Here is a 25,244-nt window from a genome sequence, read left to right as displayed (position 1 = left end):
GCTCTTTTTCGATCTACGATCGATTCGATTCGATTCGATGTATCAATTATCGATTGTCTGGTGTAAAATAAATCGCAAGATGACGCGCGAACGATCCGAGGCCCCGAAGTCTGTCTAATGGAGGTAACGAGATTATCGAGAGAAACCAACGGAGTAGCGTTAAGGACTTCTCGGTCTGGAGGTAGCTAAAATCGGATTAGCAGTGAAACGAGTAATCGGCACTGGGGCTTCTCGTCGGTCTCTCGCGCGCGCTACCGGACAACGTGTCTTGGGGATGAGATTTATCAGGACGATGAAACAATCGTCTTAAGCTATTTTTTTTTTTTTTTTAATATAATTATACTAACTATTTCAAAATTTCCAAGGAAGATAGATTCGTGTCTTGTATTTGTTTAAAAAAATGCGCAGAGAGAAAAAATATCTCAGACGCGAGTCAAAATGTCAAGATAATTTATCTGAAAAGAGAGAAATTTTTCGGGTCAGTCGCGTCGTGATTTAATTCTCACGCGTTTCCGCAGGCATCAGCTGTCTGCATCGAGAGGAAAATTGGCGAAGCAAGAGTCCGCGGGGTGCGAGAAATCGGGTTCTTAGGCAAGGATAGCAACGCGCGACGAGTATTCGGAGAATGGTGAAAGTCAGGAGAAGAGAAAGAGAGAGAGAGAGGGTGGAGAGGAAAGAGACGGCAGGAGCTCCGTAACGGAGAAAATAAGAAAGCAAATTACCTAGCAGTCACCTACCCTCGGGATGAGGTGTCGATATGACATGTAGGAAGAGAGAGAGAGAGAAAGAAGGGAGGAGAGACCCACTGGTGGCAACCCCTGGGGTTTATTACAAGGGTGGAATCAAATACACCGGGTGTCAAAAAATGAAATGCCACCCTACCGCGTTCCTTGCCAACCCCCCTTTCAACGGGAGGATGGGATCATGGTGAGTTATGGAAGAAAGAAAAAGAAGAGCCGTAATAGGGTGAGACCGCCGCGGATAAAAGATCACAGATCGTTTCTTCCTCCGTCAGAGATTTAATTAGATATCAAGAAAGAGATTTTTCCCCCTAATGTTGTTTGTTCTCGACACAAAATTGCAACACTATTATTTATTATTTAATAGTTATATATCGAAGGTTGCTGAAATTTCGTTTAGGTTTTTCTTAAATTTATTATGCAGGATCATGGTTCACTCGAACGATCGCTTTTCTTTGTGAAACAATCTCAAGGGGTGGCACGAACCCAATGCGACATAGTCACCCCATTTGCCGGCTTCGCGCTCTTGTTTGTTTCGTAATCTTTAAGATCGGAAGGGTTCAAGATATTCAACGCGAAAATATTGTCAAACTCGATATGGTACAATTTTACACATTTTGTCATCGACACAGCTTATATCAGTTTTCTTTCCTATTAATATACTTGTTTTGACGACACGTCGTAATGAACGATAAATTAGTTTCAACTGTGTTAATCTAATGAAATATCGCGAACGCAGTCTTCACGATTCGGACGATACATTTCCTGTTCGCAATGGCGGAACTTCTTGCGGAAACTGCCTTCGCGGAGGGAGAAGAAACGAGTAATGATTAAATATTATGACCGGCTCAGTCTTCTGCGACGAGACGCTTGTGGGAGACGTTACTTAGCATAATTAAAGGATCTCTTTGCCGTATATCTCTATGAGACAAACCACGTGCCAATATGGAAGATCTTTCTCTAAAATCATTTTCATAGCTAAAACAAGTCAAATAAATATCGCGTTGAATAGTTTTGAAAAACATGTTTTTTATTAGACACTAAAGTGCATGAAGAAAAAATGTAAGAAAAAAATTCACAATAGTTTGCAATTGATTTTGAATCCTGTAATCGCTTACAATATTATAAAAAATATTCTTTTTTCCACGTAATATTATATTCTTATCTTACGTATAATAATTAAAAAAAAAAACTCATATATTTAATGAAAAAAAATGTCACGCTATTAATGATGTACTCGTGAAGTAATAAAATACAGACTCCGAAATACCAGCGGATGTAATTGAAAACGGGAGATATTATCATGCAGTGAAAGAACCTACGCATGACGAAATGCATCTCGGAAGGTCTGCATTTAGGGACGCGGAGGCGCCGCATTGTTCCTCGCAAGGGCGTAGGGATTATATAGGGGGCTCGACTCGTTTAGGGGTTCTCGTACAGCTTGGTACAGATACGTCATGATCGATAGTCTCGTGTTGTCTCTCGAAAGAGTGACGTGTTACAATTCCCGCATCACGTTCCGTTTTATTCGACGATCTACGATCCATCTCTCAAGTTCCGTCGGCTGTCCGCGACAATTTGCTCTCGTCATACACATCGGTGAACGATAATGAATTTAAAAGATACGAGAGATCTTTAAGAATTAATTTCATTAAGAAACAAGTGTAAGAGAAACATTTATTTTACCACAATTTATGCAAAGTTATAACGTTTATCCATCCCTCTCTCGTGCATTATACATTTAAATGTTACGTTAGTCATATAGACTCGCAAACTATTGTATATTTTACTTTGCATGAAATTGACGATAAGAGATGCGTCAGTTTTGCGCAGTAATATTTGTCATATTTCTTTATTTGGTCCGCTGAATCTGGGGGTGACTACTTGCGTCCCTCTCTTTCTCGCACCCTGGCCGACAGCGTTTCGACTCGGTTCTTCGCCCGCACTCTCCGAGAACCCCCCGAGCATCGCGCAACCCCCGTACTCCTCGGCACTAAACGCAACTACACAAGGGGCCTTTCTGCCGTCTTTGTTTTCCCTTTCTTCCCAGTGTCGTTTCGCAGTCTCGCGCGGGGTGGTCGTTGAACGACGGAAGCAGGAAGAAATCAACCGAGAAGGGCAAAAAGCCGGAGAATCGTCAAAAACATTTTCTACTTTTGACAAAAGTACGCGTTCGAATCCACGAGATTAATTAACGGAAAAGGAAATTATATTTATTGTTCATCCGCGAAAATTATTATTATTACACCAATAATCGAAGATTCGTTACTTTTTTGTAATTATCACGGAATAATTAAAAAGTGTGCAAATTTGTTTTGCTGAGAAAGTGAAACACGTGGTGTTTAAAATAAACTTATGTTACTTTAAAAACAAGTTGTCTAAAATTTGCAAAAAGTTTTGCCAACGCAAATGCCGTACCTACGTGTCCGACAAAAATATTTTTCACGAATGTTTAGTCGTTGTCGTCGTCGAGCGGCAAAGTGAAATAATTTGAACATCACGCTGCGTTCCATCGGTGCCCCGCGATACAGATAGAACTCGCGCGATTGTGCACGATTACGATCATCGGTTTAACCCCGTAGCCGTCGATCTCGCGCCGCAATTATGCGGCGCGGCGAGACGCGGCGCCGAGATTCCTCTTCGGAAGTTCATCTCCCCCTGAACATCCCACGAGTCCCCCGTCGTCCGGCGCAACGACGACGGAGTCCGGAAGACAGCGCGAGGTTCGCGTAGTCCGCGGGTCGTCATCGACGGGAGTATCGTCGGGAACGTCGGTCCTGCGAGAGGAGGTTGTGCGCGCGGCGGCGACGGGACAAAGAGAGAAAAAGGGTAGAAAGAGCGAGAGAGAAGCAGGGAGATTTTTCCCCACCGCTTGGAAAAACCAACTCCCCCACCAGACCCCCGGGTACCGTGGAGGCAGGCGGCGGTGGCGGCGGCGGCGTGGTAGAGACGCGCGGCGGGCCGCGGGGGGCGACGAAAAGAGGGGGCGAGGAGAGAGAGAGTTACCCAGGGTGGTCTCGGTGGTGGCTGGGGGCGGCAGCCTCAAAAATACACCGCAACCACACCGCGCGGCTCCACCGCAGAAGCCGCCATCTTCCACCGCCGAACCGAAACGAGACCGCGCGAGTTAAACACCCTATCCTACTTCCTCCGAGTAGAAGCTGCCCTGCCACCCGCCGAAGCAACGGCCAGGTGAAGAATCACCATCGCCGCGACCGCGACCAGCTCTGGCACCATCCGGTGAAAAACATCCGCGAGGGATATCTCCGCGCGATCCACGCGGCGGAAAAATTTCGGATCGCAGTGTTGACGTGCGCGCACCAAGATGTACCATCGATGGATCGCGATCGTCGGCTGGATCATTACGAGTTGAAGGCTCCACGAAAGTCTGTGTTCAAGTTTCTCCGATTGTCATTTACGGTTTGACACCGTTCCTGTGATTGATCAAGACTTCGATCGACGAGAGAGAGATACACGTGACAGATGCTGTGCGCGGTACTCGCCAAAGTTTCGCGAAACTTGGCGCGGTGAGCGCGAAAACATAGCGATTTGAAAAAAAAAAAAAAACTCTTTTCGATATATATATATATATCCTGGTATATAATTTTAGTGGAAAAAAAAATGGTGAGCGAATTTGATTGCCATCGAGGATAAAAATCGCTGGCGCGAGATGGTGTTTTAAACGATACGTGTGATATTAAAAAATAAAGGTACGAGTCTGTTCGGATCTTCGGATTTCCGTGTTTCGTGCGCAGCCACGAGTGTTTCTTCGTCGAAGATAAGAAGACGGAAGACTCGATCAAAGAATCAGATATAAGGGTCGCCGAGATTGCCGACGATTCCAATAAAACGAATTTTCTCCGCGAGTTGGCAATCGAGACGAAGAAGAATTTGCAAACGGATGCTTCCGCTCGCGGCAGGATAATGAAATAAGGATCAAAGGAGCCTAGGGCCCCGCGAGGGCCGAGAAAAGCCGCCGAGGAACTGCGCGCGTGCCACTCTCGGAGAAAACAAATTCGATTCTCGCTGGCAGGAGATATCAGCGTGCATTCGTAATGCGTTCTTTGCCGTTGACGAGACCACGAGTTTACGCTTGCGAGATACTTGAACGATCGTCGAGTCGGCCTGATACATTCACGACCAATCGTAAACGTCGAGATATGACAAACGATCGATTCTAATGAGGAAACTTGAATTTGCAGAATAAACAGATTGCAATAAAAATTGATAAAGTTATATACATATATATATATATATCACAAACGCAAACGTATCATCCAAGGACCAAGCATCATATCGACATTGATCGAGAAAGAAATCGATTTTCTCACGTGTACAATTACTTTGTCTAAAATTTGGAAAAAATCCCACGTAAACAATTGAGCAACCGAGCTCATCCGGAAAGCTTGCAGGGAAAGGTGATATCTCGAGCGAGAGAACTAATGATATCGTTCTCATGACGAATCCTTCGCGAGATGCTCGACCCGAGGATCGGCCTGCCGGCCTAAACTATCCTGATCCTAGGTCAGTGCGTGGTGGTCACCAGCCGCATCAAGCGAATCCGGTGAGCCAGATCGGCGGGCCGAGAATACGGAAAACTCGGGCCTCATCCTCGAGGAGAAGAATGCACCTGGCTAACGAGGTCCCTCCTCAAGGTTCAACCGGCGGAAATCACCTCCCCGATTATGCTCTCACCGCTGATTTGCTCGCCGAGAGAACACTGGATGGGCTTCTCGCCGAGCATCCCGGAGAACTCATTCGCACAGGTAGAAAATCGTTATGCATGATTATTTTTCTATCATATTTCTATGCATCAAAAATATGACACAAAAATAGATGTGATTTTCTCGGAGAAAGAAAAATAGTTTATATATATATATATATATATATTTTTTTTTTTTTTTTTTTTTTTCCCCAAATAATTCCAAGCTTAAAAAATATGAAATAGAAGAGCTGATAATAGATATATATATTATAAATTATGAGAATAATTAATAAATGATGTGAATAAAAATAAATCTCCAATTGTTCTCTTTATATTCTAATTAGGTTGCCCACATGTGGTTTGCACGGTATTGCCGTCACATTGGAGGTCTAACAAGACCTTGCCGGTAGCCTTTAAGGTAGTAGCTCTCGGCGAGGTCGGAGACGGTACCCTCGTGACTGTACGAGCCGGAAACGATGAAAATTGTTGCGCGGAATTGCGAAATTCTACCGCCCTAATGAAAAATCAAGTCGCCAAATTCAACGATCTCAGGTTCGTCGGTAGAAGTGGCAGAGGTAAGTTTCAAAAACACGACTCTTTTTATATCTAATAATATTAATAGTAAAAAAGCTAATAATAAAATAACATTAATAAGAAAATATAACTCTCTTGATTTACGTCGGTGCAATTTTTGTATAAAACGACGATACGATACTTTTAAAAATATCTTCTCTTCTTACTATCTTTGTAAATTTTGTTTCTCCGAAATAACTCTCATCAGTTGACGTCGAAAACTCGATCGGTCTTTCCGCCGGTTCGCCTTCTTCCGATGCGGCGTCTTAAATCATTCAGACTTTGCTACATTAAGGTGGTGCTCCGACTGATGGCCTCGTTTTTCCCGCGTCGAAAGCCAAGCACGGGCCACCACCTGGCCCCTCGTTCCGTCCTCATTTTTAATTCACACGACAAATACCGTGACCCGGTATCTTCTCGCGAACTGGCACCCACGCGGAAAGGGGGCGGATAAGAGGCGCACGCGGAGATTTTTTAATTCCCGGCTCCGCGTTTCAATAATTCAATGTTCCTTTCCGTCCGAAGAAGGAAGTCGGCGCAGGGGTGGGCGAGGGGAGAAAAAAATTGGGGTCCGAGGTCTCTGAATAATGCTCCCTAATAATCGCAGCCATTACGAACGGTTAATGCAAACGTTCGTTCCTTGAAGAGAAGAGCCGAAGATAGCGGCGGGGAAAAGAAGCGACGCGAAAGGACCTAGATCGGCAGAATCGCGGAGCAGAAAAGGAGCAAACTTTTCAACGTCCTTGTTTTTTTTTTCTCTCCCTAGTCTCTCCCTTTTCTCCACGTACAAGAGTCGAGGTGGGGAGAGTCGAAAGATACGAGTAACGAGGCGTCCTTTAATTCCTTTAATTCGACCGAGTTGCAGCGTTTTCTTCGTCCTGTCGTTCTCCATCTCTTTCCCTTTTCCTTGTCCTTCCCCGAGGAAGTCGAACTTTCGAGAGAGCAGTCACCAGGCGTAGCCGGTTAACGAGGGGATGGTCGACTTGTTTATGGCAAATTGGAAAAGGAAATTGCGGGGTTTGCGATATCGGCGGCTTCCCCGACGGTAGACCCTAAACGCGCTCTTCTCTTTTTCCGAATCTCTCCCATCGACTTATCTCGACCATCGTTCCCCCCTCGTGTCTCACACGCACACGAGCATTTAATCATTTCCGTTGACGCGAGTATTTTTACCGAGTGTCGATGTCCACTTATGAAAGTCGAATCGACTCGAAGCGCCGTTTCCAGCGGCACACAAAATGTTTTAAAACACGGTCGGACGCATCCCACATTGACCTCTTCCACTTACAGAAATGGAGAGATCCAAGATACTCCACAATGGAGACCCGAGAAACGATTTCCGAGAATTTTTTAGGGACTCGCGAATGAGGATATCGCGGATATATATATATATATATATATATATAGGAGAAAATCGTGGGATGGATGGGCGAGAAGCGCGCGCGAGAGAGAGAGAGAGAGAGAGACAGGAACCGAATGGAAAGAGGGTAGATGGAGGTAGAGTGGTTGGCTGTAAGCGGCTTTGGTTTCCATGGCAGTAAGCCCTCATTACTGTATTACGGGCAGCCCCTAACTACCACCGGTATGCAACGATTTGCCTCTAGATTCTCCATATGAGAGTAACGCGAGATCGTTCCGCGCGCGAGTATCGCAATCGTCGAGCCGGATCGGTGGATTTTTCTTTTCGCGCATCTGACGCCGATGAATTTTCGCGTCGAGATAAAACTCGAATCTCGTTTCGTCATTGCCGCGCCTCGGAAATATACTTCGAAAATTATGCGCGCGCGCGTGTGACACGTAGAACGTATAACAAAAAACAGAGCATATTTTAATATAAAAGAAAGAAACAAAACCTAGCCATAAAGACTAAATGCACAATAGGCGGATCGTTATTATCAGGGAAAGAAAGGGCAAACAGATCCCAGTTGAATAAATCGAAAATTTATGATGTTTGTCGGCGAGTCACGTCGCGCGTATCGCTGCATAATACCGCAGCGAGGCGAGGAGCCCCGGAGTACATTTTATATACAGATTCCTCACGCGTTCCACTCGCTTTTTTGCCTCCGTTGTTTTGCACGCATCCCGTACGCGAGCGCGCGCCGACTTTTTCAGCTGCAAATATTTGTCTCACGCTCGCCCGCGGGCTTTGTCAGGCCAATTTAATATTGCGAATGCGGACGAGGAGAAATTGATCGTGGTCGAAATGCGTGACGACGTTGATGGGGATCGCAACGCGAGACGAAGAAGACGCGAGCAAGAACCCGCTTCTTGTATCGATGTCGAATTTGCTACTTCGATATCCACCAGAAAAGAAGCTTAAATTTTGTAAACCTCCGTTGTTGCGGAAATAATCGAGAGCTTTATATATCGAAATATCTAACGAGTGCGCGAAAATAATAACCAGATTTGATAAATTTAATGAAATAGGGTTTATCCGGTTTCTTATACAAATGTTAGTCAATCATTTTCTGAAAGAGATTCTGATTTTTTCGCGGATCAACGCGGATGAGGTCGAGCGCGAGAAAAACTTGGACGTTTTTTTTCCCCCTGACTCGACGATTGCGACCCTCTCTTTAATCGACTATAATCGCTTTCATTCGGTCTTACGCGCTGACCCAAAAGAGGGACCTCTTCTAGTGCGTGGTGTACGAAGCGGCTAGCGGATATAACGACTATGCACGGCGACGAGGAGTTACGGGGGGAAGTGGCGGCGGAATATTATCATACCGGCGCAGGAACGTATATCACTCGGCCACCCCTTTCGCTCCCGACAGGGATTAGCGTCAACCTCCGACTGCTAGGAGTCACGGGCCGTACGGAGACGCGACTGTATATGCATGTTTCTCTGCTACGCGTTGGTGTTGGTACGCGAGAGACGAACGGGGTGGGAAGGGGTGGCGACGGGCGTAAAAACGACGGGCATAAATACCGGAGTTACCTGTGTTTTATGACGGTCCGGCCGAGGTATAGGCAGGAAGAGAGCGCGAGAATCCGAGGGAAAGCTCCGACTATCGACAGCCAGATCCTGACCGATGTCCTGGCGCAACGGATCTCTGTCTCGCCCGCATCTCTCGTTCTCTCTCTCTCTCTCTCTCCCTTCTCTCTCGTGAAAGGAGAACGACTCGTTTTAAATCGCCGCCGCACGATGAACGCTGCCGAGCGCTGAACGCGAGCGAGCGCAGATCCGAGTCTTCGATATCTCTTTTACGATTCGAAAGAACAAAAATGCGCGATTCGAGTATCTATATATAGTATTGTTGCACGGGACGCCTCGAAATCGCACGCAAAGATATTTCTTTTGATCGATTAATTTTGATTGTCATCTATCGGTGGAAAGGATTCACGGAATTATCGTAAAGATACTTACGAGACAACAGGATTGTGCGAAAAGTTACTCGCGGAAGCTGCCGTAAAGAGTTCCGTACGATGAGATGAAAATGATTTAATAAGTCGTAAAGGTCTTTGCCGTGTCGATGAGAAGGGTCGACCTTTTAAAATAGCGGCTCTCGTGTTCGGTCGACCGAACAGCTGTTGCAACCGCGTTGCCTTTGCAACGGCGATCCTTTGCTTTGAAGCGGGTCCAATTCGCGCAAAACAATTCTCTCCTCGATTTACTAATTCCGCAAATTATAACGAGAAAACAACGGGAACTTCATTAGCAATATTTATATAAAAATTACACGAATAACAAACGAATACAGTTTGTAAAAAATATATCATTACGCGTATCGATATTCTTAAGAGATTGAATAAACGATAAGTTTCTTTTTAATCTGATCTTTTTGTAATGCGAAAATTAATTTCAAGCGACAACGAGACGAACACAATTCTCAGCAGAGAGATAACTTCCAATGTTAGAAGATATTAGTGTTTCCGAGAGAAGAACCCGAATACGCCAGTTAAATTCGCGAGAACGGTCGGCGGATCTCGCCGGCGACCACCTCGGCGACGTTTTTTGCCAATTAAAAATTAAAAAATCCATCCCCCTCGGTCAAGTAAGGGATCGCGGAAGGGATTGCGAGGGCGCGGGGGATCGAGGAGCGGCGGATGACTGCGCCGAGATTTTCTACCGATTAAACATTATTTTCCGCTCTGGTCTGGTAGTACGAGTCCGCGTACATATACGCACATATCCGTTTCTTTCACATATATTAATTCCACGTTTCCCTACTTTATTTTCTCGATATTTTTCGCTCCTCATTCCGTCGCGCCAGCAGCAAGGCAGGCTTTTACAAACGCTTCAATGACCACTCGCTCCCGGTCGCGCCGTCGCATCTGAAAGTCGTTATGCTCGACGTTGTGATTATATTGCCAGCGAAAACTGGTCCTCCCGTGGAAATTTATCCTGCAACAAAATTTCGTCCTAGTCGAAACAATCGCCGAACGTCTTTCTTTTTCGCGATCTATTTTTTTTTTTTTTTTACAACAACGCGCCACGTTTCGTCAAAAAAATTCATGAAACTATATATGAAATTAAATATTTAGATAATCGCGATATTTGAGTATATATTAAACTCCAACGTTCGCTTAAGATTTCGTGCGAATACATGATGTGTGTATAAAGATAGAAAAAAAAAAATTCCCTTCAAACATGCCACGGCGGTATACACATGGCCTCGTTTACCGCGATTCGGGTAGTCAAAACGTCAGAATCTTAAAACACGACAAACACTCCGAAATAACGATCCGAGCAACCCTCGCACTCGCCTCACCGGCAAACAGGGGAGTTTTTAACACTGCATGATCCCTGGGTAAACTTAGGGCGAAACGCGAACGCGTTTCCGTGTCTTCTCGCAACAATCGTTGTCGCATAAGTGGACGCGAGCCAACCTTGTCCAAATTAATTTCTCACCCGACTCGTTTTGGCTTGCTAAATCGTTGCGAGAATATTCCGGCAAAAAACTTAAATAAAAAAACACACGTTTCGGATGCAATCACAGTTTATATCAAAATTAATTTGCATATACTCGCGCGATTTTCCTTCCCTTTGCTCCATAAAATATTCGTGGAAATTGGAGAAATGCCGTGCTGTAAAAGCAAAGCGAATTCTTTTCGACGGTCTTTCGAAAAAGTCTAACACGACCGAAAATTCTACGGCCGATTCGGACGAACGTCATAATCTTTATAGATCCTCCCTCTCGATCGAATCTGCGACCGAGCAATATTTTGTGGGATAAAAATGACGTACGACGCGCGTGGATTAGTAATTTTTTTCAGGCTTGTTTGCGCGTGCGAAGGACACCGTCGAAATCCTCGGCGCATGAAGAAGCGCTAAAAAGAGACAACGTTTAAAAAAACAAAGGTTGCACACTGTTGTCCAATCTTATAAATTACGGGATTCGGAAATCAGAATGTTTCGTCATAATAGGATTATTATGAAATTTCGGAGAGACGATTTTCACGTGCAATTGACCACTACGCTCAAACCCCGCTCGTGTACGACCGATGAATTAGAATTTCGCTAGACGTAGGTGAGTCGGGGAAAGGGAGAATGGAGGCTGTAAACCCTCTCCGAAGGGTAGAGGAGATCGTTCTTCCAGCGAGTTACACATAATGCCTCATGAAAACACCCTCAAAATGCCTGCCATCACCCCTGATTCGCGTTGCCGCCGCGCCTGACATCGCGCCTGCAATAAACTTCGGTCTCGTTAGCTCTCAGCCACGAAATCTCTGCGGCGAAATCTTCCACTTGTGTTACACAAAACAACGTTCCGACATATATCGCTTTCGACTTTAGACGCGAAAATAATCTCGGTTCAATGTTTTTACAAAAGAAAGTTTGAAAAATTTCCTCCATTAATTTCCAACTATCCACCATCTAAATAATCTTTCCAAACGATCGTTTAACGATAGTACTCTCTATTATTTAAGAGACGCACAACCTCGGAATAAACCCCAAAGCAACAAATGTGAGAAAATTGATGAGAACGACTTAATACCCACGGGGGAAATAAAAGTTGAGAATTCGACGCGCAAAGTGTAAAATCAATTTTGACTATTCGGAAGGATATCTGTGAAACAGAGCGTGGCGCGAAAATAGCGGCCAATCACCGGGAAAGGGAGCGGCGCGCTGAAAATGGCACGGCTCCCTTGGCGAAGTTAAAGTCCGGTATTTCGCCCGGCGACGGGCGGTAAGCCGGTTAAATGTCGTGGTTCACCGTAAAAACGCGGTCGTTTACCGGAAGGGGGCCCCGGCCGCGCCGCCATAAAATAAAACTACCCGACCGCGCGCGCGTGTACGCGTGTACCCCCGGTGTCGCACTTGGCGACACCATTATAAGCTGTATAACTTTATTGTCGCGGAGAGAGAGAAACGCGGAAAAAAGCGCGTAAACGCCGTGTTGTTTCACATGTCTCTCTCTCCCGTTGTCGCCGCTATTTTCTTCGCTCGGTATTGCCGACGCGACGAGATGACTGTTCTCTCCCCCGCGTTTTATTTTGCGTATACGCGCGATTATCGGAGGGAGGAGAGAAGAGGAGGACGCACATCGAACGCGTGACGAATTCCGCGCGACGCGCGCGTCATCGATTGAAATATTTGTGCCGAAAACATCGAAATTTAGTAAACGGCCGGACCAGTTGCGAGTCGCGTTTCATCTATACGCGTTCGCCGTATATTGTTTCGGGTCATCGACGAGACTTGGTGAACAAAAAAATGCGCCAACGTGCGAAAGCGAACTGAAAAACATATGCGATAAGAGATATACCTATATGTTACGAGAGTCTCTTCTCTCTCCAGTCCAAAAAAAAGTCTGCAATTTCATTCTAAAAGATACATAACATAAGAAAATACAAATTATAATTATCCCCAAAAATGATATATGTAGGATATTTTTAATAACATATAAAATGTATTTGAAAATACGTTATTCAGACACGTTATCGTTTGAAAATTTCGAGATAATCGACAAAATATCTCATCTATCGAGCTACCGAATGTTGTCGACACGTCGAAAGGTAAAACGGCGAAATCGCGCGTGACGAGAAACCGGCGTATTTCAGGGGATGGCGTTTAACGCTGGCATTAACATATTCCAGCCTATCCGGGAACAAACATCGACGCAGTGGCGTCACTCGTTCACCCCTTACTTCCGGGACATTTGTGTTTTGTTTCCAGCGAACGCACCGCGCGAACGCATTGCCGTTCGTGCGTGTCATCGAGCAATATCCTTCGCGATAGCAACGAGTTTCGATCCAAAGCCAAGAAACTCTGAATCCGCGAATATCAATCGCGGAAACGTCGGTTTATTTCATTCAATTAAAATGCGCGACGTAGCTATCATCAAACATTTATTTTTACAAATATTTGTTTTCTATTTTATTTATTAAACGTATATACATTTTTTTATAGAGCAAAATTTCGTTAAATGCAACGCGCGGCACGCAAGTTCGCGAAAGCGAAGAGATTCACGAAAAATTGAACGTACTCGAGAATATCTTTCTTTCGCGGTCGGCCAATTGGACATGAATAATAGAGTCTACGCAAACCAAGGAGCGCGATATAAAGTCTACGCCTTTATGGTTTTTGATCTGGAGCCAAAGCGGAGAATATGCATGATCTCCCATTGGGAGAATCTCATCTTTCGTTTTACCGCCGAGCGATAATTCTTCTTCCCGCCTCCCGACGCCTCCATTCTCATTTTCGTTTCAGGGAAGAGCTTCACCCTGACGATCATGCTGCAGACATCGCCGCCGCAGGTGGCCACGTTGTCGAAGGCGATCAAGGTGACCGTGGACGGTCCCAGGGAGCCGCGTTCAAAGACACGTGAGTACAACTTTATCCACGGAGGATAATGCGGTCTTTTTATTATACTAAAGCTTTTTTATGCGACCAATGAGGAATCCAATTAACAACAACTATGAAATATCACGCGACGTAAAAAATATAGAACATAATGGAAAAATAAATAAGATGTTGCCGAATAGGCTCACGAGTCGCATTGACATTGATTTATGAATTCACCGCACGTTGCAGGACATCAGGCCTTTCATCCCTTTCACTTCGGGCCTCGTCCGTTCCCTTTCGGACACCCGCAGGACCCGTTGGGATTTAAGCTGTCGGGTAAGTCGGACGCTCTCTAATCAAAGACACGCGCGGCCTCCTTCGTCGCGACGAGTTTGCGTGAATACCTGCCTCCGATGAAGCTCACCTTCAACCTTACTCTCTTCTCTCTCTCTCTCTCTCTCTCTCTCTCGGCATGTCTCCCCGTCGTAGATAACTAAGTTTGCAACCCTGTACCGTGCCCCTCCCGAGAGGAAGGTAACTTTGGCGGGCCAGGCGGGTCGACGCCCTCTTCTCGCGCGCGTTTGGCTTCGTGGCTGCGAAGGGTGTCAAAATTGAGCGTCGGCAGGCACCGACTCAAAATTGAGTTTTGCCACCGGCCTCTAAGTGGAGAAGACTCTGATTAAGCTCCGGGCGTGCGAACTCTGCCTTTTCGTTTCAAGAAAGCTGCTCGATTGCCGCTCACGGAAAAGTCATTCTCGAATAAACTTTGGCTCTGTTAACTTTGTCATCGAGCGGTTCTTATTTGATGTGACGAAATATTCTCCCTTTTGTTAATCCAAACAAATTCAAAGCTTTAATTTATATACATATATATATATATATATATATATATATATAGTATTGCAAATATTGCATATATATAAAATTTTTTTACAACTTTATATATATATATATATATATATATATATATTGCGCATCATGACCTTTCCTATTATTCGCGAAAAAAAATTTAATAAATATGAGACCAAACGTTTCATCAAATAAATTATAAAATACATTCATCGACATTGCTTTGAGAAATGCGCAATCAATCAGCCTCTTTCTTCGGGACGATAATGCATTCGCTGTGATATAAACGATGGTTTTTTAAACGTTTCATCGTCGCGAACGTTTTCGAAAAAGTTTTCAGGTATCCAACCGGTTCGACAGGACAGTTGGGTGGCACGAATTCCATTGAAACTCGTTCGAAGCTCCAAATTTTGATGGGACTAGCCCGGAGCAGTGAGGGTCGGGTACTGATACTGGTGCACCGACAGTGTATTGTTTCGGCATGATAAGCGGCTTAACGGAGCTTCGCTCCCTCCTATCCCCGAGGCGTACTACGGGATGGCAGTCCTGCCGTCGATTTCTCGCTGCTACCCCGTCCATTCCCCGTATCCCCGGTCTGTTCAATCAAGAATTAGCCACTGCCGCGCCCGGTAATACGTCGGAGCTTTAACTTTTCTTCCCTTTGCGTATCTCGCTCTAGCGATTTTTCCTCGTCTCCTCGGATTCGTATTTCACAACAATTGCTCACCGATTGATGATCGATGACATTTAAATCAATAATCGATCAGAAATTAAGCGCAACATTTAGAAATAAGTGCGACATTTAACAAATAAATGTGAGAAATTGTTTGTTATGATTTTTAAATCGGATATCAAAAAATGTGAGAAAATCTGATTACAATAATCTTTCTTTCATTGAAAGCCATCTTCAAGTTTTTTGTCAATATTAAAAGGTTCAAATTATATCAGAGATATACGTGTTTTATTATAGGATATATACGATTTTAGCACATCCGACGGATAAATTGTATTTGCGCAATTGGGTCACCTACATTGTGTTCCGAGTTAAGTGCAAACGGTACTCTCGACCAAATATCGATCGGTTTATTTCAAGGGATGTGCTCGCGAGTTTTTTTCAACCCTTTCGCTCGGGGTTCGTCGGTCGGCTCACAGGTTGCGCCTCCGTTCAGTCCGACAGAGGGTCGGTCAGTCGAGCACCTTTCCAACTTTCGAAATCGTCCAGCCGTCGGGTATCGCTGACTAGGTAAGAACGTTTTCAAAGAGGCGGTTTATTAGATATCTACGCTAGGAAGGTTGATAAGGAGAAAGAGGGACAGCATCACCGGGGGCGCGAGAACGAGTGGCTGGCGAGTGCAGGGTTGTTAAGGTGCCCATTGAGGTGTAACTAGGGGGATGTTATTAAATTTCGTTCGGGCCTACCTCGACAGCAGGGACGAATTTTATGGGCTCCCTAAGGGCTTCGTGAGAGCGTTGAAGTCCGATGGACGGGCCAATGCGCCTTTACTTCCCTCCGATCTCCGATATCCACCGCTCTAATTTCGTCCTTTGCGTCAATCTCAATATATCGAAATCGTTCGTTCACATATCGTTCATTCTTTCGGTATAATTGATTTTCTATCGCGCAAATACATTCGTATTATGATTAAAAAACAATGTCTATGATTTTGCACAAAAACATCCTTTTCAAAAAACTTGAATTTTATGATACATACATTATATAGCGTATCTTTTTTTGTCACAAATTATTAAAATATTTATTATGTAAAGATAGTATAGCTTCAAATGTCACAAAGATATGACAATAATTCAAAAGACTAGAGGGTAAAGTGCTTCCGACTCTTTCTTCGTTATAGCAGTTGTTAAGTTTCGCAATACGCTTAGGAGCGATCGCTAGCAAACTCATGGAAAATTAATGTATCCGGTGACAGACATCACACAAGATCCTCGCTGAGATTGTCCACGAACGAAAACACCGTGATCACGCGTTTCCCGGGAGGCCGAATCCGTCGTCTTTGTCAGTCTGGCTAAGGGGATGAAAAATCGCGAGGTGCCAAGATTCGAGTTAACAAGAACAGCTCGTGCAGCCCCAATCTGCCCTCCCTCTTTCCGCTCTCTCGTGTCAATTAACCGCCTACGAGGGAGAGGCTGGGTAGAGGAGTTGGAGAGAGAACCGGAAAAATCGCGACCCCTGTTTCAATAAGGTGGCCTTTACCTCATTTGGGGGAGATTGTTAGGAACGCTCAGTTTAAAACTGTCGCTTCGTTCCTGGATCGTTTTGCAGTAAATTCGTGACTTTCTTTAAAGCAGAAGCTTCCCTCTTCTTACCAAACATATAATTTCTAAAAGATAATAAATAGACTTTATATTTTCTACACATTTTTTCACGTTGTGATTTATATTCTATAAATATATCGCTATTATTTTGATAATACATAATACGCGTAAATCTTATTGCGAGCGCTGATTAGCCTAATCGCGACAAGTTTTATCGCGGGTTGCTACGATAATCGTTTCTCTTACGACACCTTGGATGTACCTGATTTTCGACGCGTTTAAAGGCCTCTTTCACATATATACGGAAAATCGAACGCAACGACAACCCTTCGTACGGGCATACGGTCCTTAAAGGGAGCAGCCTTTTTAAGGGTTGTTCCTGTCCACCCCCCGTGTCGAATCACTGCGGATCCTTTAAATTCGCGTCACATTTCACCTCCCCATGCGCGTCTTGCAAGGGCGTTTCGTCCCGGGGTATTCCGTCTTTTAATCAGGTCCGGCGACCGGGACCTTTCTCTGGAAACGACGGTAACTAATGACGCTCTCTCTAGTCGTCGGACTCCTCTCTCGTCTCCTTTCCTATCGTCGACACGAAAATCCACCGAGCCTAAGAGATAGAAACCTGATAGCGTCTCACAATGTCCTTGTAATCGATATTCATTCTCAATCTGATTTTCTCACTCCTAAGTTTTGCACGCACCTATTGTCGTATGTAATGAAAGTGAATATACATTATTATATAGATATTATATAGATTCGATACTTGCTATTAAAAGCATTTATTATTAAAATAATGTGCGCGTAATAATTGTACATAAAAAACTAAATATCTAACAAAATTTTAATTATTAAATAATAAAATTTACATTATGTATCGATAAAATCAATTATTAGTTATATCATTAATTTCTAACAGCAACAAAATGATGTAATTTTCTAGCAAATGTATACTTTTGTAGAATCAATTATCATGATTAATGATAACATTATCAATATTTGATAAATCAAAATTTGATTTATTTACAGAATCATAAAATGTAATATACAGTAAAGATAAGTAACAATTTATGCATCGCTGAGCATCGCCAATTTCTTAAAAGATCCATCATTTTTGCACTCTTTCTCGACTTCAAAGAGAAAATCTCGCGGCAGTGAGATAAAGATAGAGAAGTAGAGAGAGAGAGAGATAGCAATTTTCTCTCGTCCTTTCTCGAAATATCTCCTCGTGGAGCTTAGATCGGTGCCAGGGACCTTTCCAGGGTGGCATTTTAGGGGTTGCTGCGACGCGATAATGAGAACGGGCGCAAAGGGTGGGTGTGCAAAGACATCCAGCCGGCAGTAGCTAGAGGATAGAACACGCGGAGTGGAAAGAGGAGCAATGAACAAGTCGGAGAGCGAGAGAGTGAGTGAGTGAGTAAGTAAGTAAGTGTGTGTGTGTGTGTGTGTGTGTGTGTGTCAGAGAGAGAGGCAGAAAGAGAGAGATAGAGGAAGCAAAGAGGTTAGAAAGTGGGGGAAATCGAGCTCCGCAAGGGTTAACGCCTTAGCACCAAGAAGGGCGTTTTTAACGCCTGTTTTGCATAGATTTGAATAGATAAGGCAGACAGGAAAATACGCGAATTAATTTATTATGTATCTCGAGGTGGCGAGATCAGGGAGGTTTAAGGCAAAGAGAAATCTTGAAGGGCTTCCTCCTTCATTTTACAGGCTGCGTGTCAGGCTTCGAATCAACGTCTTTAAGATGCTCTTTAAATTTCATGGCCGCGAACGCGTAAAACTTAAAACGCCGAAGATTCGAAACGATATCGTCATGGAAAAGCCAGACAGTTTGCGCGATTGATTTTCACATTCATTAAAAATTGTCATGTAATATTGCGGTAATAATAATAATTGCGAATGAAAAGTGCAATCGCGAAATTCGAAAACGCGTCTCGCGCCGACGAGAGTTCTGTAATCGACGTGACCAAATTTAATTCACTCCGCGGGCACGTCGGCGGCGAAACGTATATAAAGCTACGCTTAAAAGCTCATATTACACGTGACGTCACATTACCGCATCTCGGGAACGGCGCGACCAAAGTACGTAGCACATTTTGAGCACGCTGCTCGATAATACATCATCCCTTAAAGCCCCCGATGGAAGGCACACGCAAAGGCAACTAACCCTAGGGCCGTAACGTTTAAGCTCAACATTTCTCACCCCTTAAAGGGTAACGGCGGCTCCTTGAACCCTTTCAGCTTCGTCCCCCGCGACCTATCTCCCTCGCTCTCACACTCTTTCCGAGATCTCGTCGGGGCCCACCCCTCATTAGTCTTCATTTGTTTTCGGAATTATCGCCCGCCAGCCGAACCCGAACCCGGCACGCGAGGTCTGTCGAAAGAGGGTGCGCGGCATTTTCAGGGTTTATTAAATTGAAAATATGTTACGTCCGCGCTTTCTCTTTGGAAAGAATGTGCGGCGGTATCGAAAATTTTCATCTCGTGCACAAGTTGTTTCAGAGAAGCTGCCAAGTGTTCCAAAATTAATTTATTATATCTTATCGATATTCGTCAATCTTGTTAGTTATAAAAAATTAACAGAATTCCTATAAAATTTTTTTATCTTAATGTGTGTAATTTTCTCGTCCAAGTATTTCATCTCTACAAAAGACGATAATCTAATTTTTTTTCTTGACATTTATGAATAAACTATATATGGTATATATATTGATGATACTGATGATACTGATGGAAAGTTATTTTTTAAGACCGCGGTCTAAACAAGCGATGAAGAAACTCATAGTCAGTTATTATCGGAGGATGTTCGCACGTCGTGGCCGTCACCTAAGAATCCCGGGTGCCTGAAGAGCTTACGGAAGCGGTTCTTATTCATGCTGGCTGCCAACGAAAGCCGTCCGTTGGCCTTCGTAAGCTCGGTGGCAGCGGTGCTTTCGCGCGTCTCTTATCGTTTTCTTAATCCCCCTCATAAAGTAGGAGGGCTACGAGCTCCCTCACGGCTGGCCCGTTCAGTGTGCCACGCCGGTGTGGTAGGACGTGAGATAGCGGTGTCCTTTCTGGCGAGCGCGCGCGGCTTAAAGAGAGCTTAAAAATCACCCCTACGACCCCTACCGAGCTTTTTCGCGCCCTACCATCCGGTATAACGCGAAGGGTGGGAGCGTACGTGCGACCAATGGGGCGATCCGCGTGTCTCGGTGGTTACGCCCTCGTGCCAGTGACCGGACAATTCTCCCCGCTTCGGCAAAACCGTTTTCCCCTGCTTGCCACCCCGCCGTGACCCCCTAACCATCCCCCATTCCACCCCCTCACCCCCTATATTCGCGCACGGTGGCTTCGCGCGGCAGCTTTCACGGAATTTTTAAACTGCTCCGCACAGATGACGGCATAATCTGTTATTGATCAAGGTCTTTCGAAAAACCGATAACACGTCGATAACCACGGGAGTTGCTTCTTGCATCGTTCTTTTTGCATCGCGCAACGTGCCGAAAATCAATCGCATTACATTGCTTATACGTATATGTATATAATGTAAAATTGAAAGAAAAAAACATTTTCTTTTCTTTCGTGAAATGTGAACAACAAAGGGAGCGAATTTTGCTTTTCGAAAAATAGCGAGAATTAATTGTTATTTCACAAATGAACGAACAACAAAGGTAGCGGTGCGACTTATGTCAGTTGGTTTGTGTCAGCCGATCACGATCAGACAAACTTTTTGATGTCATAAATTTAATTGCATTCAAACACATGCTTGCGCGGCCACGCGATATTGGCTATTATCGAAAAAAAGATGATCGATCGTCTCTCTGCATTCTCTGTTGGATAAATTTAACTGTCCATCCACGTCAAAAACCGCCTCTACGTCAAAGGGATGCGTTTCTACGACTCGAACTGCCAGTCGATCACCGTTGCCGAAAATTATACAACGCCCACCGTGATGCCCAGAAATATGTTACGTTGTCTTGTCACAAAACGATCGTATCAGTCATTTTCAGATACTGTCGTCTACATTGCGTTACTCGGACTTAAAACAAATCACATTTTTTAAAAAATATCCATCCTTAATACGATATAGCAAAGAATTTTTATAAAAATACATATATACATATATATATATACATACACGCGCGTAGAATATAAATTACCATGTAGACGAACATTTTCCACTGCAAACATTTCCATGCGATATGGAGATCACCGCGGCGTGATGACAGCGGAGACGCTGAATAAACAGAATCCTCGGAGACGTGTAATCTGCATTTCTTTGATTGCACAGGATTGCAACACCTGGGTCTTGAGCAAGGAGCGGGCCAGGGATGGGGCGGGTTACCCCGAGGATCTCTACCACCGCACTGTCTTCCACCTCCCCCCGGCCACCATCCGCACACACATCCACAACCAACAGTTGGTGCATCGGCCTTCAACCCTTTCCACCATGCCATCGAACAAAGATCCCCGAGGCTGCCTGGACCTAACGCCGGTAATGACGCGAGATATTCGTAGGGAAAAATAAAAATTTCGGAGAAAGTTTCAAGAGAACGCATCCTATTTAAATAGTCAGCATTTTTTTCTCAAGCGAGAGAAAATTAAACGATTAACAGGCGTGTAAATTGATATGTCTGAAAGAATCCGCAAGGGGCGACTTGGGTCCTATCAGCGTGTCCGTCCGAGAAGTGACGCCGACAACATCACCCGGGAACCCTGGACCAGGCCTGCTGACGACGGCCTCCGTGACAGCGTCGACGCCTCCCACCGAGTCGACCACTACCACGACGCCCAACTCATCCGGGCATCACTCACATTTTCAAGGTAAAAGTCGAGATACTTTCGAGACCTACATAATCCATGCCTCTTCATGCGTGAATTAAAAAAAAAACTGACGTCTTATTCGTAACACGCAGGTTTTCATTTACTGGGTGCTACAGGATCTATCTTCGGATCGATATTCGCGCCATTATTACCGCAATCCTCTTGGCTCTATAACCCTCTGTACCATACGCAGCAGTACATCCTGGAGCCGGAATGGCACGCTCTGGCTCTGAGGATGGCCCAGCAGCGACTTCAGAGACCGGATCAGGCCCGATTGGAGGAGCTCAGAAAACTCAGAAGCAGCAGCGACAGTCCTGAGAGCAGTACGAAGGACGAAGAGCGACGGGGAGATGATCAAGGCGTTTTACGTCAATCCGGATTAGATAGTCCAGACGATAGCATCGAGGTGGACGATAGAAACGATCAGGATTTGAATAGAGACCGCGTGAGAAGTGACGAATCTATACCCGAGCAAGATTCTCCGAGAATCTCGCCGATCAGAAGCGATTTGGAAGACGCAGCGTCCACGGACGCTACTTTCCAGGAAGCGTCGATTCACTTACGGCAAAGCATAGAGAATTTGAATGACTCGGATCTTCAGATCGATCAGGAACAGGTCGCTCGTCGCGGTGATCTTACTGTGAAAATTCGTTTAGAGGGCACGGTCGATCTTAGCACGAAGAAAGGCCAGGATAAAGAAAACGTCGGTCAGGATCTGACGACGCGAAGAAAGGAGGATGGAATAGACGTCGAGAGAGAAGCCATCCGATCACGAAGAGAGAGAAGTCCCAAGCCTAGACAGGTGTGGAGACCTTATTAAGAATTAAAACAATAATATAGTCGTTCCGCGAGAATCCATCGAGCGCGACGATTTTAACGAATTCCATGATCAAGACGACGATTAAAATAAATATGGTCCGTAGATAAATTTTATTATCGTGTGTTCTTCTCTCGAAAAGAAAAACTTGATTTTTATCGAGAAATAGCGCATGCGCTGATTAATCTCGTCTCGATGATTCGAGATTAAATTCGGAAGCAGAGCTTGCACGATGTTGTAGATAAATGTTTAGCAATGCTAAGCGATATATCATCATCGTCAAGTTGTTGAGAAATAAATGGAACACGCTCATAGAACATCTCGCGCGATGTAACCCCCGCGGTGAAACGTCTACTTGAAAATTATGTATCAAAATTTTCGGGCGAACCTTTTGTCGGAGTTACTTATCTATCCCTATGCCCATTGCGGTATCGTCTAAGAACTGTCATGGACTCGAGGACTAACCAGGGTTTACGTTCGCATATAGTATGTACATATACAATATAACGTCCGATTATTATCTAGGTTAATGTTTCAAATACACGTTAAGCACCATCCTCCCGTCATTCCGATTAAGAATACTTAAACTTGCTGAATGTCTCATCGACTACACGAGTACGCGGTTAAAACACGCCTGCGCGCGCATACGATTCTGAAAAATAATCTTTTTTAAATCAGGCTGTATTTTTCATGACATCGTTTTTCAAGTTATTTCCTCAGAATATTGTACCATCAATGTTTTTTGAAAAAAAGATTTGAGTAAAGAAAATACTCGTGTAGCAGATGACATTTAGTTTCCCGGTACAAGCGAAATTACGAGTAGTTGACGTTGTAAATAAATACCACAATCCTAAAAACTTCAAATCCTGGCCAAGTCACATCCTCTATCGAATTGTCTCTTTTTTTGGAGACTAAACGTCGTCGTCGTTTGAGGCGAAAAAAATATCGATATATGGAAAAACTTCATTGTATAATTATATCGTTCATAAGATCCACAAATTGTTTTAACGACATTGTATGTATGCGTGACTATTGGCCTTAATCAAAATCATTCATTGTTTAAGTACGTCATCACGAATAAAGTAATATCATCCGTTCCACGATATCGATTTATTCTCTTATATGATAGATGATCATAGATTTTGCCGAGGATATTCAATTTGGTAAGTACAATATTAGTTATGTATTACACAATCACACAAAAATATTATATTTGGCAATTACATTATCTTTTCATGAATATAATAATTATAAAATAGAAAACATGGAATTTTTTATAAACTTTAATTTATAAAGGAATAAAAAAAATTCCTGTTGTGCGACAATTAGTCAACACATCGCATATTAAATAATTCATATAATTAGTGTCAATATAATAATTAATAATTAATGTCAATAATTAATATCAGTGTTATTTTTTAAAATTTATATACGCTCGTCAATATATAATATTATTTCTAATATTTCTTTAAAATGCATTGCGCACTTGAAATAGTCTTACAGCCGCTTCGTGATAAAGTGGTGGACAAATTGCAATCGTGTATCGAACGATCCGCGTGCAACCTAATCCGGCCGGACGAGATGCAGCAGATTCAATAATTCGCCGCGATTGCAATCGAGCGGGATGCACCGCGCGCAAAAACGGGCAGGCTCGATATCCGCGCGGTGAAAAGGTCCGCGTGATTGATGGAAAACAGACAAAGCGCCCGTCGACCCCGCGCGCTGACCAGTGTCCCTGAAATCGAGATAAAAAGACCGCAAAACAATTTTCTACATTATTTTCCGATGCGCGTCGAATCAAATGAGCAATAATGCCGGACACGTCGTACCCTCATGAATCTTTTCGCGTTTTTCAACGAATCGATCTATCTATGTCCCGCGATCGTTCGTAACATCTTTATGTCGCGATTATCTTTGTTTTGTAAACATTTCTACATTTTCGCAAATTTTCGAACATTGATTAAAAAAATTAATTGTAAGATAAAAGTAATTTGTATGAATAGTATCAAAATAGTTTAAAGATATTAAAAAATCAATGTGAATATAAATTCTGACCGACTTTTACTTTCACACCGCTAATAAATGCAACGGGTAAAACACGCGTCGCTCTTGGTATGTGCGGTGGAAGTACCGTTCCCGAGAGTACGAGAAAACGCATTAAAAAAATAAAAAAAGAGCGGTAACGTTTGACGGCGACACGGTTTTCCGCCTTCTTGCGTCCCCTTTTTTTCCCCAAAATCCGTATATGTTTATACATACTGGTCGAGTTATCGCAACAAACTACCCCAATGACGACACGATTAAAATTTCACGGCAAGCTGCATGGGCTCGAACGTTCTCTCATTCTCTCTCGCAACGAACTATCTCTATATGATCCCTCTCTTTGCGCGTCGTGACTGGCCTCCCGATCGTCCGGTTGCCGCTCTATCCGATCCCTCTCTCATCCACCCCCTCGGTCTCCCCCTCAACCCCGTCGGGTGATTGGTACGCGACCGCAGCCACCCCCGCTTTTTAATACACCCGCACCTGCATAGACTGCACCCGCAACCGGTGAGCCGCTACCGTGTATATATATACGACAGGGTGCATCCAACCCTTCCTACGCGAGCCGGCGATCCCCTTTTTACCCCCTTTTCCGGCATGGAACTCACAGCCCTCGTCTCTCCCTCGCGCCAACGCGCCGCGTCAACGTCACACTGTACTGAGTGATTCATCGATCGAATACGTATTCGCGTCGTCCCTGCGTCCATTCCCCAAAAT

General features: G+C 44.2%; 1 protein-coding gene across 1 annotated transcript; it reads left to right on the top strand.

The window, feature by feature from the left end:
• The first annotated feature begins 2,167 nt into the window (after window positions 1–2,167).
• On the top strand, window positions 2,168–23,587 carry LOC114939013 (uncharacterized). Its single transcript, XM_029313232.2, has 7 exons — window positions 2,168–5,506; window positions 5,790–6,020; window positions 13,670–13,783; window positions 13,994–14,080; window positions 21,135–21,338; window positions 21,485–21,667; window positions 21,760–23,587. The coding sequence occupies exons 1-7, from the start codon at window positions 5,197–5,199 to the stop codon at window positions 22,485–22,487; spliced, it is 1,857 nt and encodes a 618-aa protein (XP_029169065.1). The 5' UTR covers window positions 2,168–5,196; the 3' UTR covers window positions 22,488–23,587.
• The last annotated feature ends 1,657 nt before the right edge of the window (window positions 23,588–25,244 follow it).

This window comes from Nylanderia fulva, unplaced genomic scaffold, assembly GCF_048542155.1.
Source record: "Nylanderia fulva isolate GAGA-0341 unplaced genomic scaffold, ASM4854215v1 Scaffold26, whole genome shotgun sequence".
Taxonomy (NCBI): Eukaryota; Metazoa; Arthropoda; class Insecta; order Hymenoptera; family Formicidae; genus Nylanderia; species Nylanderia fulva.
This window is presented reverse-complemented; position numbering and strand designations above follow the sequence as displayed.